This window comes from Crotalus tigris, unplaced genomic scaffold (assembly GCF_016545835.1).
Source record: "Crotalus tigris isolate CLP2741 ecotype Arizona unplaced genomic scaffold, ASM1654583v1 scf7180000019078.1875890, whole genome shotgun sequence".
Lineage (NCBI taxonomy): Eukaryota > Metazoa > Chordata > Lepidosauria > Squamata > Viperidae > Crotalus > Crotalus tigris.
The window spans coordinates 11,012-38,625 of NW_024097364.1; the positions used below are offsets into that span (position 1 = coordinate 11,012).

The 27,614-nt window shown below is 44.0% G+C and overlaps 1 protein-coding gene across 1 annotated transcript; it reads left to right on the forward strand.

The window, feature by feature from the left end:
* The first annotated feature begins 752 nt into the window (after positions 1-752).
* Positions 753-27,393, forward strand: LOC120315335 (low affinity immunoglobulin epsilon Fc receptor-like). Its single transcript, XM_039359525.1, has 9 exons — positions 753-895; positions 4,000-4,119; positions 5,905-5,967; positions 6,846-6,899; positions 7,601-7,663; positions 15,582-15,671; positions 16,686-16,837; positions 18,298-18,404; positions 27,074-27,393. Exons 1-9 carry the CDS (start codon positions 811-813, stop codon positions 27,210-27,212), a joined length of 873 nt encoding a protein of 290 aa, XP_039215459.1. The 5' UTR covers positions 753-810; the 3' UTR covers positions 27,213-27,393.
* Positions 27,394-27,614: the final 221 nt, after the last annotated feature.

A 27,614-nucleotide genomic window follows, 5' to 3' on the forward strand; every position in this document is an offset into this window, starting at 1 on the left:
AAATCTCTTCTTGCTAATTATCCCAGCATCATTGTGGTGAGCATTCCAAACGGCAGGGGAGTGGGGGAAAGAAAAGCACAATCATGGTCAAGTGATTTCCCTCTTAGTGACTGCTTTGCTTAGTGACAGTGTTGCCAGTCCTAATTGTGGTCACTAAACAAGGACTACCTGTACTCCTCTGCCCCAAGAAGTAAATGGAGATGAAGCAGGGAAGAACAATTCCTTTGGTATCAGATTTCTAATTTCACAGACTGGAAACTTCACTCCACAGATCTTCTGCTATTGGTGGCTATCACCAAAAGAGGCTTTTCCTGCCCTCATGTCTCCTGTGAACATAACCCATATTCTGCTTCATTGTCAAGGCAGAAATCCAGGCATATTTTTATGTTGACATACTGTATTTTCTTCCTGGCTCCTGTGCTGCAGAAAAACACTTTAATGCTGCCATGTGGAGGAGTCCATGATTCCCAGAAAAGTCTGATACTGCTAAAATAGTTTTGGACTACTCATGTGTAGCACTGGGTTTTCCAATCAACATTGGCAGATGGTTTGAAAGGTACATTCTGACATCCACAAAGCAGACACTTTAGTACTGAACATCATATTCCAATGCAGCCCTTAGGAGTCATGTTAACCAGCGCATTAGGATGAATTTTCAGAAGAAGGTTTTTAAGAACTTCATGGAAGTTCTGAGCTGAAAAGAGGAAGAGTGACTACTCATGCTCATTTCCTTTCCTCAGAAAAAGCTTGGGAGAACTTTAGACTATATTAAATAGCTGAAAGTCGCACAGCTTCCAGAGACTGAGAAAAATGGAATCATCACACGGTATCTATAAGAGATGCGAGGAACCCGAGGAAGAAAGCAAGAAACCAAGCAAGATATTTGAAAAAACAGGTAATTGCCAGCTCTAGCTGGATTCAGAAATTTTGACTTGTGCCTCTGGGGGGAGAATTTCCAGAAAAACAGCTGCTTTCAGAGCCAAATGTAGAGAAGCTTAGAATAGCAGTGCAATCTCCTGCTGGCTATTTAAGATCTTATTCATGAAAATGATTGCCAGTTTGGTAGAGCACCACAACTTCTTCAATAACATAAAGATCGCAATTCTTATACTTATGGTGTCTGACAATAACCCTCACTCACCATGATGGGATTTATTAATGATTGGATTTGTGCAAAATTGGACTATAGACTGGAAAAAAATTGCAAAGGTACGTGCTATGGGAAATGAGTGGATATCTGAGAAGAACGAGAATACCCTTTCCATTTTCACTTATTTCCAAACGTTTAAACATTCCATCCATCTAGCAAATTAAAGGATGAGGGAAGAATTCTACCTGCTTGAGGTACATGCTTATAATAATAATAATAAAGTTGGAAGGGACCTTGGAGATCATCAAGTCCAACCCCCTGCTCAGGCAGGAAACCCTACACCATTTCGGACAAATGGCTGTCTGAGATAACTGTTCTTTGCTGATATGGAGGGATAATTCATCATATGAACTGTGTTAAGGATCACATGGTTTTGCATACCAAAAAACTCTGATATAATTGTCTTCTAAGGTAGTGGCCTCCAACCTTTTGGGCACCAGGGACCAGGTCCGTGGAGAGTGTTGTTTCCACGGACTGGAGGTAGCGTGGTTTTGCATGCTCTCTGCATCCTGTGGATGAGGCTTCACTTGTTTGCAAAGCCCAGTTTTTGGGATGCTGTGGATCGATGCCGGTCCACGGACTGGGGCTTGGGGGACCCCTGTTCTAAAGTGTGTGGGGAGGATCCTCTGTCTTGATCCCTGAGAGAATAAGCAGTCAGTCACTCTAGCTAACACTGGGGTAGATGGGTCAATGGTCTGACCTGATGAAAGGCCTGTAGTCCTAACCTGATCCTGAAGACAAAGCCCAATATTTATAAATTTATATTCCAATTTTTGATCTCCACTTCCAACAGCAAGGAGATAGCAACCAAACTTTCTTAAATATTTCCTGAAATGTCCTTTTCATTAGATGTCGCCAAGCATAAATTAGGCAATCATCTCTCTGGGATGGTTTAATTTGTATTCTTGTATTGAGAAGAGGGATAGAGTTGATGACCTCAGTTGATTCTTCAAGTTCAGTAATTTTATGAAACAAGATTTCTAAGCTTATCCTTATAAAGTAGGTATAAATAATGTGAACTTCATCACATGCAAACCTACATGATTGCAGTTTGTTAAATTAATTAGTCAGTATTTTGTAGGCAACATGTACTTGAGTTTCTCTTAGAGAATATCAATTATCACACCTACAGAAGGTAACTGGCCAGAGAATGAGCCTTTTCCCTTTTTAATGTGCTGCTTCTGAACTCTACACTAGTAAGGTGGATCAAAGTAATCTCAGTTCAAATAGTCTGCCCCCCCCCCAAGGCAACTTTCTATGCACTTCTGTTCTACAAGAGCATCTTGGGCCTGAAACCGTATGATCTTTGTTGTGCAATGTTTCAGGGGACAATTAGTTTGTTCTTTTTCTCTGGGTCATACCGAAGACAGCTGCTTCCTGCTTTCATCAGTCTGTGATCAATTGGTCATAACCTCTTTTGCTGGATCAGCAAGATTCATAATGATTCATAATGATTCAGAACACAAAGCATTCACATGTATTCTGGAACGAAGAGAAAATGACCAGATCTAATTCATGTATATTAAGACTTCTTATCAGGTTTAAAACAGTTTAGCTACAACAAGTTTCCCCAAAGGAATTCTGGGAATTGTGGGTGATTGATTCGGTTAAAAACGGCATTCTAGCTATTTATCTTACTGCTTTCATGCTGAGAAGCAGCTCAGAATCTTCTTTGTGATGTAGATGTCATTTCTCTCTAAAGTTACATAAATCAGATAAAGAACCTAATATTGTACTTGAGAGATCAAAGAATTAATCTTTTCCTGGCCTATTTTGTCTCACAGATAAAATGGTTTGGTAGTAAACTGATTTTTTAAAAAATCCTTCAGGCATTTCTAACAGCTATAGCTAAAATATATATTCAAAACTTAATACTGAGATATGAAATTCAAATGATGTTGCTTTTAAAAGATTCAAGGGAAAACTAGCATTTTCTTAGCAGACATTCAGAACTTCTTTTAATCAATACTTTAAAGCAGGGGTAGGCAACCTTGGCTCTTTTATGACTCATGGACTTCAACTCAGCTGGCTTAGGAATTCTGGGAGTTGAAGTCCATGAGTCATAAAGGAGCCCAGGTTGCCTACCCCTGCTTTAAACAATATTGGCGAGAGTGTGATAGTTGATGGGAGCTGACAGATTATTGTTATAGTATAAATACTCCTTGCCTGCTCACCCCCAAATATCATTTCTCAGGATTCTGTGGAGAAAGAGAGACTATGCGCGCAAGACAGAAAGCACAGCAAAATCTCCTTTGTAACATAGAAATGATTGGATTTGTAACATAGGGGTACCCAAAAGTGCTTTGTCCAAAAGGCAACTGGACCGTCTTGTTTTTTTTTTTCTTTGAAAATATTTTGCTTCTCATCCAAGCTTCTTGAATGATGAGAAGTGAAATGTTTTCAAAGGGGGAAAAAACCAAGAAAATACAGTGTTAGCCATTTGGTGCATTCAAGTTGATGGAGTCACTAAGGCTACAGTAAGCTGAGGAGAAATAGTAATTTTCTTATTGTGCCATTGTTTAAGAACATTTACTCTGATGTGTCGTGTTTCATTTCAAAGACAGTTAATTTTTCCTGTGTACATTCTCATGTCTTTCCTAGTCCATTTCATGTATGTGATGAAGAAAGAGCCTAATAATTATACAAGTTTATGCCATGTAGGAAACCAGCTGTATAAAAGCATGTTTTGCTGCTATAAATAAAAGCTAATACAAATATTATTCCAGAATGAATGGGATTTTAGCTAGTATGCGGAATTTAGTGTGGTTTTTCTTCCATAGTATTAATAATTGACTTCTTATCCTAGTTTTACCACTGTAGGTTCCATAAAACATGTTTTTTGTCCACAGGTAGTTTTCTGCCGCAAAGCTGCCGAGGTGGTTCAGGAGTATCCCTGCCCATCATTTTTCTTGTGAACATTGCATCACTTTTGCTGTGGATCATCATTATTGCTGTAATGACATCAAAATGTATGGCTTTTGAGTCAAAAGCTGGCTCATCTATCTCCATTCTAAAATAGCAGATTTTGGATGCGAAGGAAAGAGGGAGAAAGAGAATAGGGTATAGTCTGGTGCCTTACAAATAAGTAAGGAAGATCAGCCTCAAAATATTTCCCTTCAGATGTGTTAAGTCTGCATTTCCTACATTTTGTCTCAGCTTGGGGAATTTTGGGAGGTGAGAGGTGCCATTGTTTAAAAAAAAATTCTAGACCAGAAACAAGGTATCCCAGTTGTGTTTTCAATTATACGTGCATTTGAAAATAATTTATTTTTAGAGCGTCTACTCACTAAACATATTGACTAAAAACTACGACTCGGTTTTCTACAAGCTGAAGCTGTTTTGTCACTCAAATATTTGCATGGATACTATCAACAATTACCATCAATTCAGATTATTGGCCATGCTAACCGGGGCTGGTTGGATGGAGACCAGCAGAATACCTTACTTCTAATCCAATTTATTTTGTGTTTATTTATTTATTTTATTTTATTTATGAGACTTATATACCACTTTAAGTGCAAGCACTCTCTAAGCGGTGTACACCAGTAAGCAATGTATATATATATATATATTTACATTGCCCCCAACGATCTGGGTCCTCATTTTACCTACCTCGGAAGGATGGAAGGCTGAGTCAATCTTGAGCTGGTGAGATTTGAACCGCTGACCTGCTGAACATAGTCAGCTAAAGTGGCCTGCAGTACTGCACTCTAACTGCTGCGCCACCTCGGCTCTTGTTTGATGAAGTTTGTGGATGGGAAAAGTAATCTTTGCTTTTTGTGACTGCTGATCTCAGTGTCCTGGAAAAAAATACGGTAGGAAATAATGTGTGTGTTGGGGGGGTTGCTCAGGTCCCAATACAGCTTCTTGGTTATGGACATTCTTTTCCGGTCACGCGATTCCCAAGCTGAACACTTCACATGAAAGTCGTTATTCAGAACTTCACATCTGGTAGCCAATCACCATCCCTTCTCACATTTTTCTCTACAGATTGTGAAACGCTTCTCTCCATAGCTAGCTAATTGTTAGAGAGGATATCGGCCACTCTTTTTAATTAGAATAGTTGGATAAAATTGTTCTAAATGAAAATATTGTCCTTTTCTTAGTGAGTCTCACGTCTTCCTCCACAGATGCATCTTATTCATTGATGCCTCGGGTTCTTTTTAGATGTCACTCAGATTCTCTTTTGCTTGTCACCCCTTCATCTTTACCTCATGCTCTTCTTAATTGTAGAAGGAATACCTCCTCCATGCTAGCAAAAGACAATGAAATTCTGAAATACCAGTGCTTGAACTGGAGAAATTTGGTCAATAATTGTACCTTTTTATTATAACAGTCTTTATATAAGACAGTGGACTGATACTGTACAGCACACATTTATCCCTTAAGAAGAAAATCATTTGAAACATGTGAGAAACTTATATTATTTTCTGTTATAGGCTTGAGATCATCCTCTTTATCTTTCATAGGAAGCCACATTCTACTGCTATCCATACTAATGAGGCAGTCTATTTCTCAAAGTGAAAATCATACTAGTTCATTTCAGGTTGACTAGTCTTGGCCAGGCTTAACACGTCACATAGAGTGCAATGTAATTGATTTGGCTCACTGAGTAGTGCATACCCAGCTACTGTAAATTATAGAGGATGATTGTGACTTAGTGTATAATTGTGGTGCTAACCTGGACAGTTATAGTTCATCCAGAAAACCACGGTATGATGCAATGCCTGAATTCAGTCTTCCTATTCCTTCAGATTCTAAGATTTCCAAGGAACTAGAAGAGCTGCGTTTGAATCAAACTTTGCTGACTAAAAAAGGTAATAATTCCATTTTGTTGTTCTAAACAGTTATATATATATATATATATATATATATATATATATATATATATATGTATAAATTTCTATCTCAATTACAAAAATCAGCTTTTAAAAGAACAATAATTGAAATAGCTAACCAATCAGATTCACGTGTGCAGAAATGTTGTGTAAGCAACTGCAAAAGTAGACTTACATAAAAGGGGAAGGAGGTGAATATACAGTCTTTATGGAAAATGTCTTTCCTATATTTCACCATTGAGTTCCAGAAAAACAATGAAAAAATATAATGCAACCTATTTTACCAAAGGCAATGTAATCTTCTGAGTCGAAGGACCTTCAAGATGTTTGGATTTCAACAGTCAGAATTCCCTAACCAGTATTCTAGAAATGTACAGATCTGGATGGTATTCACCTTAGCAAAGGCTACCTTAAGCTAGCCAACAGAGTTTCATAGTGATAATAGTAACTAGAATACAATAGAAATGCAGCATTTCACAGAGCATTCATATATTTTCCTGTTTCTTGGCAATATACAGTATATTGATCAGAGACTAATGATCACCATTTTGATAGGTCTGGAAAGCGGGCATTTCCAATTTTGAATTCATTGAGATGTGTATGCACGTTACTCATACAAACTAACAATAAATTCATGTTGAGATTTCTAGAAGAGGCTAGGTTTTCTGGGAAAGTTTTCCAGTGAGGTTGGGACTATAAATTCCTAGAGTTGCTAAAACTAAACCTGACCATGGAGGGGTTTAAAGTGGGATAGCAATCTTATAATTTCCAGTCAGTCCGTATATTGTACATTATCTGGCTGGTAAAACATTAAACTTTGAACTAGGTCCCTCTGGCTAATATTCTGTCTTTTCTAGGTCTCGGTACAGAGAAGCAGTTGCAGCAGTTCAACTCCAATCATTCTGCTCAGGGTATGCATTAGCCACATCTTGTGTCTGATATCCCAACTGATGTTTCCTCATCACTTCTTTTCTTCCTTATTCCAAGCATCCTTTGCTTTTGTTTCTCCAACTATCATATGTTGTTTTGGCTGCTGGGCAACCATATTTTGTTAATTGTCTGGGGGAAGGGGTCAAAAATTCAAGATAATGCTGTTGAGGTTATAATCAAAGGCATATAACCACCATTTTAATATTTTTTTGTCTCCTTTATCCTGTTGGATGCCTTGGCTGATCATCTGCTATTAGGAGAAAATGATTAATGTCCAATTGAATGAATTAATAAAGCAATTTGTCATTGGGAGCTCATGCCCACTTAGGATGGGGGTCTGTTTCTTTTCTGAGAGTAGGAAACTGGTTTATTGGATTAAGGTCTAGTACTCTTCAAGGATATTCTAGGAGGGAGAAGAAAAAGTAATTCATATTTTTAAACTTAGGGCATAGAGAACCATCTGCACTGTTTCTCTGGGGAATTTTAAGCAGAATTTACAATTGTGCTGTTTATTAAGGAGTGGGCTTCCACTGTGGCTTTGACATTTGGTTTTAAATTGAAGCACTATAACCTAATCCCGTAGCACCTCCTATTTCTTCTTGCTTAGGGAAATACACAAGTCTTAAAAATGGCTTTTCTGTCAAAGTAGCAACTGCAGCTTACTGTGCCTTTTTTTTTTCAGAAACAGTACTAAATGACAACCTGAAAAAGCTGGAGGATGATCACAATAGCATGAAAAAGGATGGTAAGTGGTCTTTACAGGCAGATAAAGGTTTGCTTCTGGTGAGAAAGGAAGATAAGGTAGATAGATGAGCTTGTTAATTGGGAATTTCATGAATAAGATTTACTTTGGATTATTCCAAATTGAAAACTGTGAGTCATTCCTGGCAACATCAGTCTAAGTTCCTAAGACCTGTTCACTGTATCTCTATTGTCTTTCTTTCTGAAGGACACCTTTGACAAATTTCCCTATCAAGGAAAAGATCCAACATTAAAGTGAGGGATCTGCCTTGGGTGACTGATCTTGGGAGGGACACACATCAGTATCAACAGTCCACTAATTCCTCTCCCTGTCTTCTTGTGTTAGAAAGCAGCTGTGTGAATCTTTCACATATTCAGATGTGTTTTCCAGGAACACTTTTCAAAAAAGCATTTTGGCCAAACATAAGGACTCATATTCTGATCATCAACCAGGAAATTAATGACATCTTCAGCAAAGTAGGATTTTCTTTCCTGGCAATTTATAAGTTTTCCAAGCCAATAAGAAAGTAAATATGGAAAATAAATAAATAAACGGAAAGCATTCATGAAATGCAAAGGATGGAATACATTAGTCAAAGGATGTTAATTTTTCTGGGTTTCTTAAATAAATATGTAACTGTTTTTATTTAAAATGGCCACAGATTATCAAAATTTCCATATCAACACGGTTTTAACATGGGAAGGAAGTATAAATAAGTTAACAACTGAATAAACAAGAAATTGTTCAATGTTAAATGTCTTCTAGATACATAGAAATTAGAATATTGACAGTATTATACTGGTTGAAAGTCCAACAACTTTGGTTTCAGCACAGCTGGAAAAGTCCCAATTGAGGAAGGTTGGATTACTGCCACCAGCATATACTGCAGGGGTGAATTTAAGGAACAGAATAATGATATTTTCCTCTCTTCCATGCCTACATATAAATATCTTTCCATGCAGAAAATGGCAGGAGAAAAAAAAATATAAAATTAAAACCAATTTTCATGCTTTCCCAGTGTTGATGAGAGGAAATGTATGAAAAGCAATAAGATTACTCAGTATGTAAACCAGAAGTTCTCAGATTTTGTGGTACTATAATCTCTCAAAATAAGAAATGAAGCTGTGTGACTCCCACTTAAATAAAACTAACAAATTCGTGAGCATTAGGGTTGGGCAAAAAATATGTGTACCTCTAACAATTCATTTTTAATCTATATATCAGATAAAACAATGATAGAATCTTACTCATTTATAATTTTTTCACTGAAAATAAATAAACCAAATTAATAGGAATGATAAGCTTACTTAGTTTTGCATAATTGCTGAAATTTATGGAGTGGGAGTTGAAGCAATCACTCTAATTTTTCATTACACATTTATTTTGGATTCGTATAGTATTTGTTTTTTGTAACTGCAATGGTAAAAAAAAAAATCCTGATTTTGCTGCTGGATTGTCCAGTAGAATAGGAGTGAATCAGGACAGTGATCCAATTCTGAATGAGCATGCTATTGGATTTCTGGCCCCAAAGATGGTGCTGGGTCAGAAGCTACTCTGGACTTTGTTTTGACAAGATGGTTTTGACAAGATAATTTTCCAGCCATAGTGAAAGCAAGTTCTGCCAGAAATCCATCTTTGCATTAATGGAAAAATGGAAGATGGAAAATTATTCCAGCCATATGTTACTTATCATCAAAATTCTGGGTGACAGGAAGAATGGTTTTAGACTTACCTTCTCTTGAATATGCCATATGATCTTTAATGGTTTTCTTTCTTTGAATTCTCCTCTGCATCAATATATCAATGGCTAACTGTTATGTCCTGAGCCTGTGAAAGCAGGCTCAGGGCATTGCAACGGTCCCGGGCAGATGCAAGCTGCCCGGGACCAGACTGGCTGTCGCCAGCACTCGCGCACATGCGCGAGTGCAAGCGCGCCAAATGTTGCAGTTTGGCCCGGGAATCGCCTATAAAAAGGGCAGGGAGATTTGGGCGTTGTCGGCGTCTTGTAACCAGTATGCTGAACAGAAATAAAGAGGTTCCTGAGAACTACAACTGCTTCTCGTGTCATTGCCATTTCGCGAAGGACTTAACACTGGCGACCAAGGTGGGATTGCCTTACATCAACTGAAGACAGGTGTAAGCTTACCCTAGAGCAGTGCTTCTCAAATAGGGGGCGCGCCCCCCAGGGGGGGCGCGAGGCTCCGTAAAGGGGGGCTCGTTTGACCTCGGCAAATACTGTCATATTGGATTTCTAGATCGGATCATCCGACTCACTCGCAAGCGGCGTCCCACACGGCATTGGTTGCCTAGCAACTCTAGAGCTGAAGAGAGGGAGCAGCGCGGCGCGAACACTGAAGATTGTCCCAGCGCAGCCGCAGTAGCAGCCCGACGCGGAGGACAACATGACTGCCAACGCACGTGACACATGCAAAGGACCCAATTGGATAGACATGATGCTCTATCCTGATTGGCCAAACCCGCCCGTGTGACTTTTAGACCCGGAAATCGGTCCTCTGTACAGAAAATTTTTTTTAACAGGTGTATTTATAACAATTTTATAGACAAATGATACTATTTACAGTCACGCGGGGGGCGCGAAATGTTTTCTTCTTCCTAGGGGGGCATGACAGAAAATAATTGAGAAGCACTGCCCTAGAGTCCTGAGCAGTAGGAACGGCGTTGACTCAGCAGCTGCCCGCCAATCCAGCGAGCATCGGGGGTAGGCTGGCTGATAGACCCTTCCTTTTTCTACAAAAATGGCAAAAGTTGGAAGACTTTCAGAATTCGACGTCTCGCATCCAGAAAGATGGGAGTCCTACGTAGCCAGGGTGGAAAACTATCTTAAAGTCAACCAAGTAAGAGAAGATAGTTTAAAAGCCACCACCCTGCTTTGCGTTTGCGGTCAAGACGCATTCGAAATCGCTGAAAACATAGCAGCACCTGTACCTCTAGAATCTGTTAACTACACAGATCTCAAAAAACTACTAAAGGAACACTTCCAGCCCAAGTTGTCCGTCATCGCTTGGCGCCACACCTTCGAACAGAGGGATCAGCGACCCGGAGAATCAGCCAAAGAATACATTGCTGCACTAAGAAAAGCCGCTAAACACTGCGAGTTCAAGGATCTAGAAGAACGGCTGAGAGACAGATTTGTATGCGGACTGAGGCATAGAGAATTGCAGCAGAGACTTTTCGCTAAAGAAGACTTATCATTCCAAGATGCCTTGAGAGAGGTTACTGCAGAAGAGGCAACGGGCGGCGCCATCAAGAACATGAGGCCGATCAGAAGCACTCCAGAAGTTGTGTCCGTGCACCAGGAAGGAGTCCAAAGGAACCCAGAGGAGGATCCTGACGATGAAGTAGACCGTCTCTACCCCACGAAAGAAGGGAAACAGAAAGGAAAGCTCTTCAGCTCTCCCCAAGTGCCTCGGTTGTGGAGGTCGCCACAAGAGGACCGACTGTAGATTCCGCTCCGCTATCTGTAGGGCATGCGGAAAACAGGGACAATTGCAGCTGTGTGTCTGGGCCGTCAGAAGGTACAACCTCGGGAAGAATTGCGCCTGAAAGGTACCAGGGTCCCCAGCCAAAACAGGGTGGGTTTCTGTGCTTCGCGAAGAAGCATTTATAGGACAGGCATACACAAGCCCATTAAGAAAAAGCTGTCACTTAAAGTGAAGCTACAAGGGGTTCCATTGGCTATGGAACTGGATACAGGGTCTGCACTTTCAATCATTTCTATGCACACATTTAGGAAGATTTGTTCTGGCAGCGGATTTCAGGCCAAGCTGAGGCCTTCCGACATTGTGTTAACAGACTTTCAAAACTCCAGAGTGTGTGTTAAGGGGGAGGCCACCCTTAACGTACAGTATAAGGATTTTGAAGGTCCACTAGATGTAATAGTAGTAGGGGGTGAGCGAACGAGTCTCATAGGACTCGATTGGTTTGAGGCCTTGGGAATACACGTCACAGGGCTCAATAGCTTGCAAACAGTAGACCTACAAGAAGTCTGCAAAGAATTTGCAGATGTTTTCAGCCCACAGCTGGGCACGTACAAAGGACCCCCTGTGTCACTGAAATTAGACCCCACTGTCACCCCTATTAGAACTAAAGCAAGAAGGGTTCCTTTTGCCTTGAAAGGTAAAATTGACACCGAATTGGACAAATTGATTCAGCAAGGAGTTTTAGAACCTGTCGACTTCAGTCCTTGGGAGACCCCCATTGTCACGCCTCTTAAGGCAAATGGGGACATTCGCATCTGTGCAGATTACAAATGCACTCTGAATAAGGCATTGCAGCAACATGCCTATCCTGTTCCCGTGATCAGTCATATTCTGGCCTCCCTCGAGGGGGGGCGTGTTTTTGTAAAGCTTGACCTAGCTCAGGCGTATCAACAGTTGCCTGTTGATGCTGCTGCTGCTGTAGCTCAAACCATTGTGACCCACAGGGGGGCATTCAAGGTAAAGAGGTTACAATTTGGAGTAAATGTTGCTCCTGGAATTTTCCAAAGCATAATGGAAAACACACTACAGGGTATACCAGGGGTTTGCCCCTATTTTGATGATGTCTTAATTGCTGGAGACTCTACACACAACTTAGCTGAGAGATTAAGGGCTGTCCTGCTGAGGTTCAGGAAAACGGGCCTCAAACTTAAGAAGGACAAATGTAAAATTGGGGTGCCTTCTACAGATTTTCTGGGATTCAAAATTGATGCTACCGGGATTCACCCTATTGAATCCAAATTGAAAGCTATTATGCATGCTCCTAGGCCAAAGTCCAAGGCCGAACTACAGGCCTTTCTGGGCCTTCTGAACTTTTACAACTCCTTCCTTCCAAACAAGGCTAGTGTAGCTGAGCCTCTTCATAGGCTCCTGGACAAACAGGCAGTGTGGCAGTGGTCACAAAAACACGAAGCAAGTTTCAATGAGGTTAAGGCCTTACTCACTTCTAACAGTGTGCTTGCACATTTCAATGAATCCCTTCCTGTGTGCATCGCTTGTGATGCTTCTCCTTATGGGGTGGGAGTCATACTAAGCCACCTCAGGTCTGATGGAACTCAGGTTCCTGTTGCATATTACTCCAGAACCTTGTCTTCAGCAGAGTGAAATTATGCTCAAATTGACAGGGAGGCTTTAGCTGTTGTTGCTGGAATCAAAAAGTTCCATGATTTCCTATACGGCAGGCATTTCACGGTCTTCACTGACCATAAGCCTTTGTTGGGGCTGTTTACCACACATAAACAAACTCCCCAAATCATCTCCCCCAGAATGCTGAGATGGTCTATCTTTCTGTCTGCCTATGATTTTTCCTTATTTCACAAACCTGGGAAAGAAATGGGCCATGCTGACGGCCTCAGTAGATTACCCCTGCCAGTAATAGAGGTTGACCCTGCACCAACAATCAATATCCTCTCCATTCAGGCCTTGCCTGAGTCCCCTTTAGATGCCAGGGATGTGGCTGCTGAATCAGCCACAGATCTCACACTTTCTCGTGTCCTATCTTGGGTTTTATCTGAATGGCCAGAGAGCTGTCCAGGCACCGAGTTTCAGAGTTTCTGGTCCAAAAGGAACGAGTTATCCACTTTCCAGGGTTGTCTGCTTTGGGGGAGCAGAGTTGTCATTCCTGCCTCAATGAGGACTAGGGTCTTAGGTTCCCTCCACGAGGGTCATCCTGGCATTGTACGTATGAAGGCGCTTGCGCGCAGCCATTTGTGGTGGCCTGGGTTAGACAGAGACATTGAGGCTAAGGTGCATGCATGCCACCTTTGTCAGCGCTCACGCCCTGAAATGCCCCAAGCTCCTGTACATAGATGGGAGGAAACACAGTCTCCATGGTCTAGGGTGCACATTGACTACGCTGGGCCCTTTCAGGGTCAATTCTTCTTGGTCCTGGTTGACAGCCATTCAAAATGGCTTGAGGTTGTACCTGTCTCTTCCACCACCACTGCAAAGACTATTCAAGTACTGAGGGGGATTTTTGCTGCACACGGGCTTCCTGATGTCCTCGTATCTGACAATGGCCCTCAATTCACTTTTTTCGAATTCCAAGCTTTCTTACAGGCCAACATGATTCGTCATGCCACCTCTGCGCCTTTCCACCCGTCCACCAACGGTATGGCTGAACGTATGGTTCGCATCACCAAGGACGCTTTGAAGAAAATTACCTATGGAGACTGGCATCACAGGTTGGCTGACTTCCTCCTTTCTTATCGCACTACACCTTCCACTTCTACCAGGAGGAGCCCAGCTGAACTTCGTTGGGGGCGCAAACTGACTACCAAGCTTGACTGGTTGCACCCGGACAGACTACCTTCCATAATCACACATCCCAGGGCACCTAGACAACTGCTTGTGGGTGCCCCGGTTTGGACTCATAACTATGGGCCTGGTCATTCATGGGTCCCTGCCACTGTGTCCAGGGTCACAGGTCCTTTGTCCTACGAGGTTTCCCTGGACGACGGTCGTGTCCTGCGACGACACATCGACCAGCTCCGCACTAGATGGAACCTTCCCACTGAGACTCCTGGTTCTTTTCCGGGGGGGGAGACCCCTTTGGGCAAAGGGAAGAGTGCGGGCTGCCGCCTATCATTAACGAGGGAACTACAGACAGCTCATTCCGAGATTCCGCGAGTGCTCCAAACAGGAATTTATGGAGCCCAACTCAGGCACCAGTGCCTACTCCAGCCAGGGAATCACCCCAGGGGCATAATCACTACTCATCCGCATCACTCAGTACTCCAGTCAGGGAGGATATCCGGGAGCATCCAAACAACCCACACCCTGCAAGAGAGCTGGCACACAGTCCGTCTAGTTGGCCCAACACTACCCCTGTCCCTAGAAGGGGGCAAGCACACAGGGAGGTGGTCGAGGAACCGAATCCCGACTACAACACCTCTGGCATCACTCAGGGGACAACTGAGTTTTGGGACAGCACTGAAACCCCAGCAAGCCCGGGTACAGAACGGGAACACGGGGAAAGACAACCTCTTGACAGGTCTAGGACAGACCTGGGAGGTTCTACAGAATTGCCCAACAGTGACAGTCACTTAAGAGGGCCAGAGAGCCTGCAGCCAGGCAGGACAACCAGGTCAAACAGAGAAAGAAGCCCTGGCCTGACGAGCCCGGTGGGCAAGCAAGCAGGCCAGGCATTGGAGCACAGTCCTTGGGGATCACCAGGGCCTAGCAAGGGGGACAAGCATACATCACCCCTCAGTCAAGGGGTACTTGGAAGGTACCCAGAAGTCAGGAGGTCACAGAGAGCTAAAAGATCTCCTAAGTATTTAGAAGATTTTGTAACCCTACTGGCAAAACAGAGTTAACAGAGAGTATTCCTGTACACATAGGAAAATAAAACATTGGGGAACAATAGAAGCAAAAGGGATAACTGGTACAAAGCTAGTATGGGTACCACACTCGTATTGGGTTGTATATTATTATTTGTATGATCATAGTCTTAGCCGGGGGGGAAGGGGTGTTATGTCCTGAGCCTGTGAAAGCAGGCTCGGGGCATTGCAACGGTCCCGAGCAGGTGCAAGCTGCCCGGGACCAGACTGGCTGTCACCAGCACTTGTGCGCATGCGCGAGTGCAAGCGCGCCAAATGTTGCAGTTTTGCCCGGGAATCGCCTATAAAAAGGGCAGGGAGATTTGGGCGTTGTCGGCGTCTTGTAACCAGTATGCTGAACAGAAATAAAGAGGTTCCTGAGAATTACAACTGCTTCTCATGTCATTGCCATTTCGCGAAGGACTTAACACTAACCTTCTCCAATCCGGTGCCCACCAGATGTCTTGGAACTGAAACTCTTCAACTAATAGGATATGATGGATACAGGAGTTTCAACATATCTGGAAGGCACAGATTGGGAGAAGTTGTGTTACATCAAGTTCCATTTCCATTTAATTATTTTCCTATATATTTGTTTTTTAGTGGACCAAAACATAAAACGGATAGAGACTCAAAGTAACGAAAATGTGGAGACAGTCGTTAAATTAATCAATGCAGTCCATAAGATTAACGGTAAGATATAATTCCTCTGTCTGTCAGTTCATAAAATGTTACTCCTTCGGAGTTAAGCACTCAATCTAGTTGAAATTGAGGCAGTGTTGAAGAAAGCTTGTGTTTGATACTAGGCTGTTGACTTTTGAATTAAACAATACAAGTACAAATGAAAGTTCACCTACAAGTTATAGTTTTGAACTGTAGGCCAGTTTTACCACATGCCTACCACCAAAGCATTGGTTACAGTACCACGCATTATTATGCACCTTCTCTGGTTATTTAAATGAGATAGATACAAATTAATATATTTGGTTCCAGGTTCTGACCAAGGCCTCAGTCAAACCACGCATAGAACCTAAGGGGGAAAAAATAATCCACCCTGGAACCTCCAAGTCAACTGTGGTGTACCAGTCTATAGTTTCCCCCTGGCCACATGGTGGCAGCAGCATTGGCAAGCTGAAAAGGTGATAAGAGAATGATCTGATTATGGCAAAGCAGTCCTAGATTGTGACTTCTCTGAGATACAAACCAAGTCTAATGCATAGTCCCCAATGTGTATGTTAGGCTCTTGGTGACATAGGTCAGGCCCCTGAATGCCTGGTGGTGATGAACTCCTGGACTGACCCACACTTCATGCCATCTGGGGGCAGATCAAAGTCCCAAGAGCTATAAGCCATCTGGCAATCAAATCTAAGCACTTTGGTAGGGAAATTGTTGAGCAACAGGGAGGCCAGTATAGCAGCAACAACCTTAGAGTCAATTTCAAACAGGAGGTCTTACATCTGATTATCTGCAGAGCAGAACTTCTGAAAGACATTAAGTTTTTTTTTTTTTAAGCTGCAAATACAGCATTGCAGTTTTTGCCAGTCAGGATCTGGGCCTAGACTTCATTTTGAAGACTGTATAGATTGTTTAGATTTACAGACAGGACCAAATTATCACAAGCATTGACGATATTGGTTTTAATGATTAAAATCAACTCTAAAATATGTGATTATCTGTCTTCTTTAAATATCTACAACTTTTTTATAGCTTCGGGCTGCCAGATATGTCCAAAAGGTTGGCTGCTGAACAGAGACAAATGCTACTATTTCAAGATGGAGAGTCAAGCCTGGTCTTTTGCGCACATGAAATGTGAGCAATATGGAGGCAACCTGGTTGTCATTGATGACTGGAATGAGCAGGTAATACACTGCTCCTGTTTAATAATCAAGCATTTCCCACTTCTCAAAGTTGAACCATGCACATTGCTTCAAGAAGTACGTTTGTGGGAAGGAAACTTCAGCTCTCGAGAATTGAACAGGGGTCCCATGTTGGCTCTAATTATGAAGCTATTAGAGGGAAGGAGGAAGGAGAAGGGAAAACTTTGCAGGGGCCACCTGATTCAGTAGAGAACAAGGGCCAGAGATTACTTTCACATCTGAAAAGATGGTGGAGAGGGATGTGCAGTTCAGGAATGGAACTCCCTATCTATAGCCTGAATTTGACCTGTTGTTCCTCTGGGAGGGAGCTAGTTTTAGTCTACCAAGAGGGAGGCTGTTGGGTGGAGGGCTACTGGCCTTTGCTTGGCTGTGAGCAAACATCCTCAACTGCTCCTCTGGGCAAGAAATGCTCTCTTCCCATCTCTGCTCACAGTCAATATTGATATGCTGGTGATGAAGGTAAATGATATGCAGCTCCTCTTTGGAGGATACATTTTTGCAGCTCCAGAGAAAGGTGGTAACCCCATTCACTCATAATATAACAGGAAATTCATTTTTCTTGTTATATTATAATTATGAAGTCCCAAACCCTGTTGTGATTGGTACGTGTGTTTTAGAGAACACTAAACCAATTCTTTCAAAACACACTCCCTATTGCTCAGACCAGTGATGGCAAACCTTTTAGAGACCGAATGCCCAAACTGCAACCCAAAACCCACTTATTTATTGCAAAGTGCCAGGAGCGCATCAGCATTATGGTGCCCTCAGGGGGGAGCAGGGAGGCACTTCTGAATGCCGCCTCTGGCACGCAAAAACCAGGGGCGCAAAAATGGGCCACCATGCTTCAAGGCGCAAAAATGGCCACTGGTGCGCCGTGGGATGCAGATACAAGGCGCTGCATCATGTAAGAATGGGGCAAGGTTAGTATCACGCAGGCACTAGCCCTGCCCCGTTTGCAGTGCGTGCATGCTTGCGGCCCAGAGCGTGCATGCACGCATGTAAAATGCTTCCCCTCCCTTTTCTTCCAGTCCGCCAATCAACAATGGTTGGTGACTTCTGCTCTACCATCTCTACTCAAGCTTGCTAGTGGGCCGCTTCACCTCCTTTGTGCTGGGCGGGGCTCCTGCTCCAGGCGGCGGTGCAGCCTGATGGACCTGCTGCTGCTGGTGGCACGCATGCCAAAGAGAGGGCTCTGAGTGCCGCCTCTGGCACGCGTGCCATAGGTTCACCACCATTGGCCCAGACAATAGGCATAGACAGTTTTAAATCGTTAAATTTATACTCCTAGTTGCATATAGGTGACTGCAGTCCAGACGATCTGCAAGATTGCACACCTGGTTGACCAGTTTTGAAAAATTGTTGGGCAGGTCACAAGATGGAACAATTGGTCTATTCCATGTGGTATATTATAACTGAACTATTTAAACTGCCTTACATTTCAGAGTTTTCTTGCTTCGCAAATGAAAGACAAGGCATTCTGGATTGGTTTAACTGATATGAGTTCTGAAAACAACTTTGTTTGGGTAGACAATAGTACTCCGAAATTTACGTAAGTCCCTGTTAAAATTTTCTCTCTCTTTTTCTCATTTGTTTATAAATACTAGGGAATTTCCACACTAGGCTTTCAAACTATGCAATCAGCCTGCCTCTTTCAACATACTTTTATGTTGATGTCACTATCCTCATACAATAATCCTGATCACATGCTCCCATTGTCGTTTCTATTTGGTTTTCTCCTTGAAAATCTGTTAAAGAGGGAAAAGTGGATGGCTGAACAATACATTAGATTGATAGCACTAACTAGCTGTTCAATTAAAAATTGAATCTGCAGATTTAATTGTATATTGGACAATGTCAAATTCACAGGCAGGAAATGAAAGTTTAGATGACCTGAAATGAGACTTAGAAAATTTATTTGGTCAAAAATGTGCATAGATTCCTGGTTAAAATTGTAGTTCAATTTGCGAAACTAAGGTATTTCCCTCATGATTTCTGATTTTAATTGATGTTTGTGGATGAACCCTGCTGATCTTCTGCCTGTTTGTCCTGTGCTGTGGTTTTCACAGTCCTTACATGGTTGTTACAGTTGTACTATGACTGTTGGCATGGATAGACACTTTTTAATCAAGTAGGACGGAAAATTGCATGGAATGGGTAATATTATATAATCAGTCTATTTCGGCTTCCTGGAATTCTAGATTCCTGCAAAGTATTTTTGCTCATCTGAACATGGTTCTTACAAAGTTTCTTTTGTGTGCCCTTCAGGATTGCTGAACTAGCTGGGTATTTGGTTAGGGTCAGTGGTGAGATTCAAATATGTGAACAACCGGTTCTCTATGTGGATGTTGCTTCTGGAAATCCATTCTGGGCCCGGGCAACAAAAAATTAGCTACCAGTTCTGCAAACCGGTTGAATCCCACCACTGGTTAGGATGGATTGCTTTGCGCTGCAATTGGGTTGCAGTTTGCCATTGCTCTCTGCTGATGAGAAAGTTTTTATTGTTCTCTTGTCTTGTAAACTTATTTTCTGCTGAAAGTGTGGTTAATTGTCTTATGTGTGTTTTTTGCATTATGACAAAAGTGTCAGCTGTATAATAGACCCACATTTGGGTACTGTATATGGAAATACTGTCCCTTCTAAGTGCTGCATCACTGTCTCTTTTATGAATCTAGAACAGCTCAGCACGGCCAGTTCACTGCTGCCAGGCTGACACTGCCAAATCGCCTCTCCCAACTCACTGCCACCAAGTTGCCACAACACAGCACACAGCCAACTTGCTGTGGGTGGCCAGAAGGAGAGCCAGGAGGGAGGGTAAGCAAATGGGTGGGCAGAGTGCAGAGTGACAGTGGTGTTGGCAGCCAGGGGCATCCCATTTTCACACACCCTGCAGCCTACCTTACCCCTGCCACCACCATCCCTGGCCTCTTCAGCCCAGAGCTCAGCATGGCAGCAACAATGGCAGTGGCAGTGGCACTGTGTGAAAATGTGACCCTCTGGCCACACCCACCCACCACTGCTACTGTTGAGTCCTTGGCGAAAAGCAGACACGAGAAGCAGTTGTAGTTCTCAGGTTTTCTTTTATTCTGTGTTCAGCTTACAGGTGAAGGCTTCAGCAACGCCCCAAAGCTCCCAGCTTCTTATATAGGCAATTCCCGGGTCAATGTGTAACTTTTCCTGCGCCAGCACCCGCGCATGTGCACAGGCGCTGGCGACAGCCTGTCTGGTCCCAGGCAGCTTGCACCTGCCCGGGACTGCCTGCAAACGCCCCGAGCCCGTTTGCAAGGCTCGGGACATAACACCCCTTTCCCCCAGGCTAAGACTACTACCAACATACAATTGTTTCTTGATGCAGTGTTCTATTCCCCAGTGCTTCTACTGTTTACTGGCTTTTGTTTAGCCAGCAATGTTATGTAATCCTCTAAGTACTTAGGAGATTTCCTTGCTCTCTGTGACCTTCTCAGCTCTGGGTTTCTGACAGGTGTTCCCTGACTGAGGGGAGACGTGAGCCTGTTCTCCTTATCATGCCTTGGTGCCTTCCAAGGACTGTGCCCCAATGCCTGGCCTGCTTGCTTGCCCACCGGGCTCGTCAGGCCAGGGCTTCTGTCACTTTGTGACCTGGTGGACCCACCTAGCTGTAGGCCCTCGGGCCTCTTGAAGTGATAGCCACTGCTGGGCGTCTCTGTAGAACCTCCTAGGTCCGTCCAAGACATGTCAGGAGGCTGTCCATCCCCTAAGCCCCGTTCTGTGTCCAGGCTTGTGTGGGTTTCTGTGCCTTCCCAAAACTCAGTTGCTCCCTGATTTGGGCTAGAGGTGTTATGGTCGGGACTTGGTTCCTCGACCACCTCCCTGTATGTTTGACCCCCTGTAGGACTTGGGGTAAGGTCAGGCCAACTCTGGGGATTATGTGCCAGCTCTCTTGCGGGGTATGCTTTATTGGGACGCTCCCGGGTATCCTCCCTGACTGGAGTGCTGTGTGGTGTAGATGGATAGTGATTGTGCCCCCGGGGTGACTCCCTGGCTGGAGTAGGCGTGAATGCCTGATGATTGGATAAGCCCCATGAATTCCTGTTTGGGGCACTCGCGGAATCTTGGAATGGGCCGTTTGTGGCTCCATCATTGGAGGTGGGCAGCAGTTCGTGCCCTTCCCTTTGCTCCAAAGGGTCCCCCTCCCCCCTGGAAAAGACCCAGGAGTCTCAGCTGGAAGATCCCGCCTAGGGCGGAGTTGGTCGATGTGCCGACGCAGGACACGACCGTTGTCCAGGGCTACCTCGTAGGATAGAGGACCTGTGACCCTGGAAATAGAAGCGGGGACCCATGTATGACCAGGCCCGTAATTGCGAGTGCAAACCGGGGCACCCACAAGTAGTTGTCTAGGTGCCCTAGGATGTGAGGTAGATGAAGGCAGTCTGTCCGGATGCAACCGGTCAAGCTTCGTAGTAAGTTTGCACCCCCAGCGAAGTTCAGCTGGGCTTCTCCCTGTAGAAGTGGACGGTGTGGTGCGGTAAGAAAGGAGAAAGTCAGCCAACCTGTGATGCCAGTCCCCATAGGTGAGTCTTTTCAAGGCGTCCTTTGTGATGCGGACCATGCGTTCAGCCATACCGTTGGTGGACGGGTGGAAGGGTGCAGACGTGGCATGATGAATCATGTTAGCCTGTAAGAAAGCTTGGAATTCGGAGGAAGTAAATTGAGGATCGTTGTCAGACACGATGACATCTGGGAGCCCGTGTGCAGGAAAAATCCCCCTCAGTACCTGGATAGTCTTTGCAGTGGTGGTGGATGAGACAGGTACAACCTCAAGCCATTTTGAATGACTGTCAACGAGGACCAAGAAGAACTGGCCCTGAAAGGGCCCAGCGTAGTCAATGTGCACCCTAGACCATGGGGACTGTGTATCCTCCCATCTATGCACAGGAGCTTGGGGCATCTCTGGGCGAGAGCGCTGGCACAGGTGGCATGCATGCACCTTAGCCTCAATGTCCTTATCTAAACCAGGCCACCACAAGTGGCTGCGCGCAAGGGCCTTCATGCGAACAATGCCAGGATGACCCTCGTGGAGGGACTCTAAGATCCTAGTCCTCATTGAGGTGGGAATGACAACTCTGTTTCCCCAAAGCAGACAACCCTGAGAAGTGGACAACTCGTTCCTTTTGGACCAGAAACTCTGAAACTCAGGACTAGGGCAGTGCTCAGGCCATCCAGACAAAACCCAAGGAAGGACACGTGAAAGTGTGTGATCTGTGTCTGTTTCAGCGGCAACATCCCTGGCATTCAGAGGGGACTCGGGCAAGGCTTGGATGGATAGAATGTTGACAGCTGGCGCAGGGTCAGCTTCTACTACTGGCAGGGGCAATCTACTGAGGCCATCAGCATGGCCCATTTCTTTCCCAGGCTTGTGGAGTAAGGAAAAATCATATGCAGACAGAAAAATAGACCACCTAAGCATTCTAGGGGAAATGATTTGGTGAGTTTGTTTACGTGTGGTAAACAGTCCCAGCAGAGGCTTATGGTCAGTGAAGACCGTGAAATGCCTGCCATACAAAAAATCATGGAATTTTTTAATTCCAGCAACAACAGCCAGAGCCTCCCTGTCTATCTGAGCGTAGTTGCGCTCAGCAGAAGACAGTGTTCTGGAGTAATATGCAACAGGAACCTGAGTTCCATCAGACCTGAGGTGGCTCAGGACGGCTCCTACCCCGTAAGGGGAAGCATCACAAGCGATGCACACAGGAAGGGACTCATTGAAGTGTGCAAGTACACTGTTAGAAGTGAGTAAGGCCTTGACCTCATTGAAACTAGCCTCATGTGTTTGTGACCACTGCCACACTGCTTGTTTGTCTAATAGCCTGTGAAGAGGCTCAGCTACACTAGCTTTATGTGGAAGAAAGGAATTGTAGAAATTCAGGAGGCCCAGAAAGGCCTGAAGTTCGGCCTTAGACTTTGGCCTAGGTGCTTCTAAAATGGCAGTTAGTTTGGATTCAGCAGGGTGAATCCCAGCAGCATCAATTTTGAACCCCAGAAATTCAGTAGAAGGCACCCCAATTTTGCATTTGTCTTTTTTGAGCTTGAGGCCTGTTTTCCTGAACCTTAACAGAACAGCCCTTAGCCTTTCAGCTAGAATGTGTGTGGAGTCTCCTGCAATTAAGACATCATCAAAGTAGGGGCAAACCCCCGGTATGCCCCGTAGTGTGTTTTCCATTACGCTTTGGAAAATCCCAGGAGCGACATTCACTCCAAACTGTAGCCTTTTTACCTTAAAGGCTCCCCTGTGGGTCACAATAGTCTGAGCTATAGCAGCATCATCATCAACAGGCAGCTGTTGATACGCTTGAGCTAGGTCAAGCTTTGCAAAAACGCGCCCCCCCCTTGAGGGAGGCCAGAATATGACTGACCACAGGAACAGGATAGGCATGTTGCTGCAATGCCTTATTAAGAGTGCATTTGTAGTCAGCACAAATGCGAATGTCCCCATTTGCCTTTAGAGGCGTGACAATGGGGGTCTCCCAAGGGCTGGAATCAACAGGTTCTAGGATTCCCTGTTGGATCAGTTTGTCTAAATCAGTGTCAATTTTACTCTTTAAAGCAAAAGGGACCCTTCTTGCTTTAATTTTAATGGGCGTGACAGTGGGGTCTAGTTTTAAGGACACAGGGGGTCCCTTGAATGTGCCCAGCTGGGGGCTGAAGACATCTGCAAATTCTTTGCAGACTTCCTGTAGGTCGAGTGTTTGTAAGCTGTTGAGCCCCGTGACGTGTATCCCCAAGGCTTCAAACCAATCGAGTCCTATGAGACTCGTTCGTTCACCCCCTACTACTAATAGGTCTAGTGGACCTTCAAAATTCTTATACTGTACGTTAAGGGTGGCCTCCCCCTTAACACACACTCTCGAATTTTGAAAGTCTGTTAACACAATGTCAGAAGGCCTTAATTTAGCCTGAGTTCCACTGCCGGAACAAATCTTCCTAAATGTATGTAAGGATATGATTGAAAGGGCAGACCCCGTGTCTAGTTCCATAGTTAATGGAACCCCTTGTAGCTTCACCTTGAGTGACAGCTTTTTCTTGATGGGCTTGTGTGTGTCTGTCCTGAAGATGCTCCTTCGCGAAGTGCAAAAACCTACCCTATTCTGGCTGGGGACCCTGGTACCTTTCAGGCGCAGTTCTTCCTGAGGTTGTACCTTTCGTCGGCCCAGACACACAGCTGCAATATGTCCTTGTTTTCCGCACGCCCGGCAGATAGCGGAGCGGAACTTGCAGTCGGTTCTCCTGTGGCGACCTCCACAGCCGATGCACTTGAGGGGAGCTGAAGAGCTTCCTTTCTGATTCCCTTCCTTCGCGGGGTGGAGGCGGTCGACTTCCTCGTCCGGATCCTCCTCGGAGTTCCCTTGGACGTCCTCTTGGTGCACGGATGCAACATCTGGACTGTTCCTGATCGGCCGCATGTTCTTGACGGCGCCGCCTGCTGCTTCTTCTGCGGTGACCTCTCTTAAGGCATCTTGGAAGGACAAGTCTTCTTTGGCGAAAAGTCTCTGTTGTAAATCTCGATGCCTTAAGCCGCACACGAATCGGTCCCTCAATCGTTCTTCGAGGTCCTTGAACTGGCAGTGCTTGGCGGCCTTCCTCAATGCGGCGATGTACTCTTTGGCCGACTCTCCGGATCGTTGATCCCTCTGCTCGAAGGTGTGGCGCCATGCGATGACGGACATCTTGGGCTGGAAGTGCTCCTTCAATAGCTTCTTTAGATCTGTGTAGCTGACAGACTCTAATGAAACAGGTGCTGCAAGGTTCTCTGCGATTTCGAAGGCGTCTTGGCTGCAGACACAAAGCAGGGTGGCAGCCTTCAAGCTATCTTCCCTCACTTGGTTCACCTTGAGGTACTTTTCCACCCTGGCTACGTAGGAGTCCCACCGCTCTGGATGTGAGACGTCGAACTTCGAAAGCCTTCCAATCTTTGCCATCTTCTGGAGACGGGTCTATCAGCCAGCCTACCCCCGAATGCGCACTGGATTGGCGGGTAGCTGCTGAGACAACTCCGTTCCGCCGCTCAGGACTCACTTGGGTAAGCTTACACCTCTTCCTTTCCAGACGATGTAAGGCATCCCATCCTCGTCACCAGTGCTGAGTCCTTGGCGAAAAGCAGACACGAGAAGCAGTTGTAGTTCTCAGGTTTTCTTTTATTCTGTGTTCAGCTTACAGGTGAAGGCTTCAGCAACGCCCAAAAGCTCCCAGCTTCTTATATAGGCAATTCCCGGGTCAATGTGTTACTTTTCCCGCACCAGCACCCGCGCATGCGCACAGGCGCTGGCGACAGCCTGTCTGGTCCCGGGCAGCTTGCACCTGCCCGGGACTGCCTGCAAACGCCCCGAGCCCGTTTGCAAGGCTCGGGACATAACACCTACCATCATCCCCAGCCTCTTTGGCCTGGAACTTGGCAGTGGTGGCAGGGTGTGTGCAAATAGGATGCTGCTCTGTGCTCTCCCACCCAGCTCTCCCTCCAGCCACCCACAGTGAGTTTTCCCTGTGGTAAATTGGCCACGTGGAATTGTCCTGGGGTTACATGGCAGCAGGGAGTTGGCAACGATGACTTGGTGGTGGCAAGCTGGCTGCGGTGAGCCAGCTGCGCCAAGCTGGCTGCGCCGAGTTGTCCCATTCCATAAGAGATTCAATGACTGTTCCTGTGATTGATGTGCGTATTGGTCTATCAGTCTGGAAGTGGCAAGGCAAAGGTCTATAAGCTCCATAAGTCTGTTTTTTCAGTTTTGGTATTACGTTTAGTGTGTTGTGCAGGAGTACTCTAATTTAGATTCTTTTATCAGTTTAGGATCTATTCATTTGAAAAGTACAGTGAATTCAAATGAAACTGCGATTTCATTTTCCTCAAATGTTAGATCTTTAATTCACTTCTGGTGATTTAATGGAATGTTCATTTCCATTTATGAATGTCTACATTTCTAGGCATGATTGTTAGCTAAATTGTATGTTGTGGCCACAGGTGGTAATACAGTTGGACAGAGTTGTCTGTCAGGTTTGTGGATTTTTGGGCACCAATGGAGGACTGATCCTTAGTTTTATATACAATTGTTTTTATTTCCTTTATCATTTTCTTGCTGTGGTTGATGTTTTGGGTTTTTGTTTCAGAGATTGTAGGTTTCCTTGTCATTCAATAGTCCTTTTGCTTTTTGGATGTATAGTGTTCTGTCTGTGATAACTGTAGTTCATCCTCTTTCTGCTGGAAGGATTGTGATGGTGGGACATTCTTTAGTAGTTTTAGGGCATCTCTTTCTTCTATCTTCTACCTATCCATTGGTCATTAGCATATAATTATCTTCCTCACAGAACAAATCTAATTATATGGTCACTAGGAACTGAAAAACGACTTAATGGCATACTGTATAATAAAATAAAATTTGGGTTTTTGTTTCAGAGATTGTAGGTTTCCTTGTCATTCAATAGTCCTTTTGCTTTTTGGATGTATAGTGTTCTGTCTGTGATAACTGTAGTTCATCCTCTTTCTGCTGGAAGGATTGTGATGGTGGGACATTCTTTGGTAGTTTTAGGGCATCTCTTTCTTCTATCTTCTACCTATCCATTGGTCATTAGCATATAATTATCTTCCTCACAGAACAAATCTAATTATATGGTCACTAGGAACTGAAAAACGACTTAATGGCATACTGTATAATAAAATAAAATTAATTGTCTATTATACATTTCCTTGGTATGTATAGGCTAGCCCGGTTGTTTTGTGTGATGTTTATCACCCATTCTGATTCAATGTTATCTTTTCTTGTTACGGGTAGCTTCAGCACTTTAATTTTCAGTTTTGTTTTTCCTTTCTTCAGCTTGTTTTTGTGAAGTGATGGTGAGGGTGGTTATAAGTGCCTTTATGCAACTAGGGCCCTGATTTGTGCTAGTTTCATTTACCGATAATGTGCTGATATATATGCGGTTTACTGGGTCATCCACTATTATCAGATGGGCCGTTTTCTGGCTCTTTCTTCTGGTGTTTTCATCCTTTTGCAAAAAAAAATACATCTCTCCCACTTCTGCGCTTTCTGATGCACTTTTCTGCCCACATGTTGTTGCAATAATGGAAAATATAGGTAGCTCAGGTTGAGTTATTGGATTCTTGGTGCTTGGCTTGCTAATTTATGGGTGTTGACTAATTAATTTTGCCCTTGAATTAATAATAATAATAATAATCCCTTTAATTTCTAACTGCAGCCGCTGGCGTCTAGGAGAACCCGACAATGGTGGAAGAGGGCAAGACTGTGTAGTGATGAATTCTGTTGGCCAATGGGAAGATCGTGAATGTGGAAAAAATGTGGATGGCTGGATTTGTGAAAAGTCCTGGAATTGCTAACTGTATCCGATAAGAGCAAGACTCAAAACTCAACACTCCTAACACATGTGTATTATTTTGAGCTTTGTTATTTTTATTGTCTGTTATTGATTTGCTGTATATTGCTTTACCGAGTACTATCAGTATATGGTGCAGCATAATTATTTTAGTAAATAATAAAGTATATAATACATTAGAAAAATATGTCCCTAATCTATCTATAATATAGAACACCAAATTTCAGAAATGAACTATAATCTACAAAATTCATTAATTTTAAATTGTATCATAATGAAAAAAAGGACCGTTATTCTCAAGCTGCTTTGGGTTTTCCTCGGTACCTTAAATGAGAATGAGAGTTAACCAGTTTACCTTCAGGTATGTCTATTGCTCTATCATTTGAATGGTACAAAATCAAGGAAG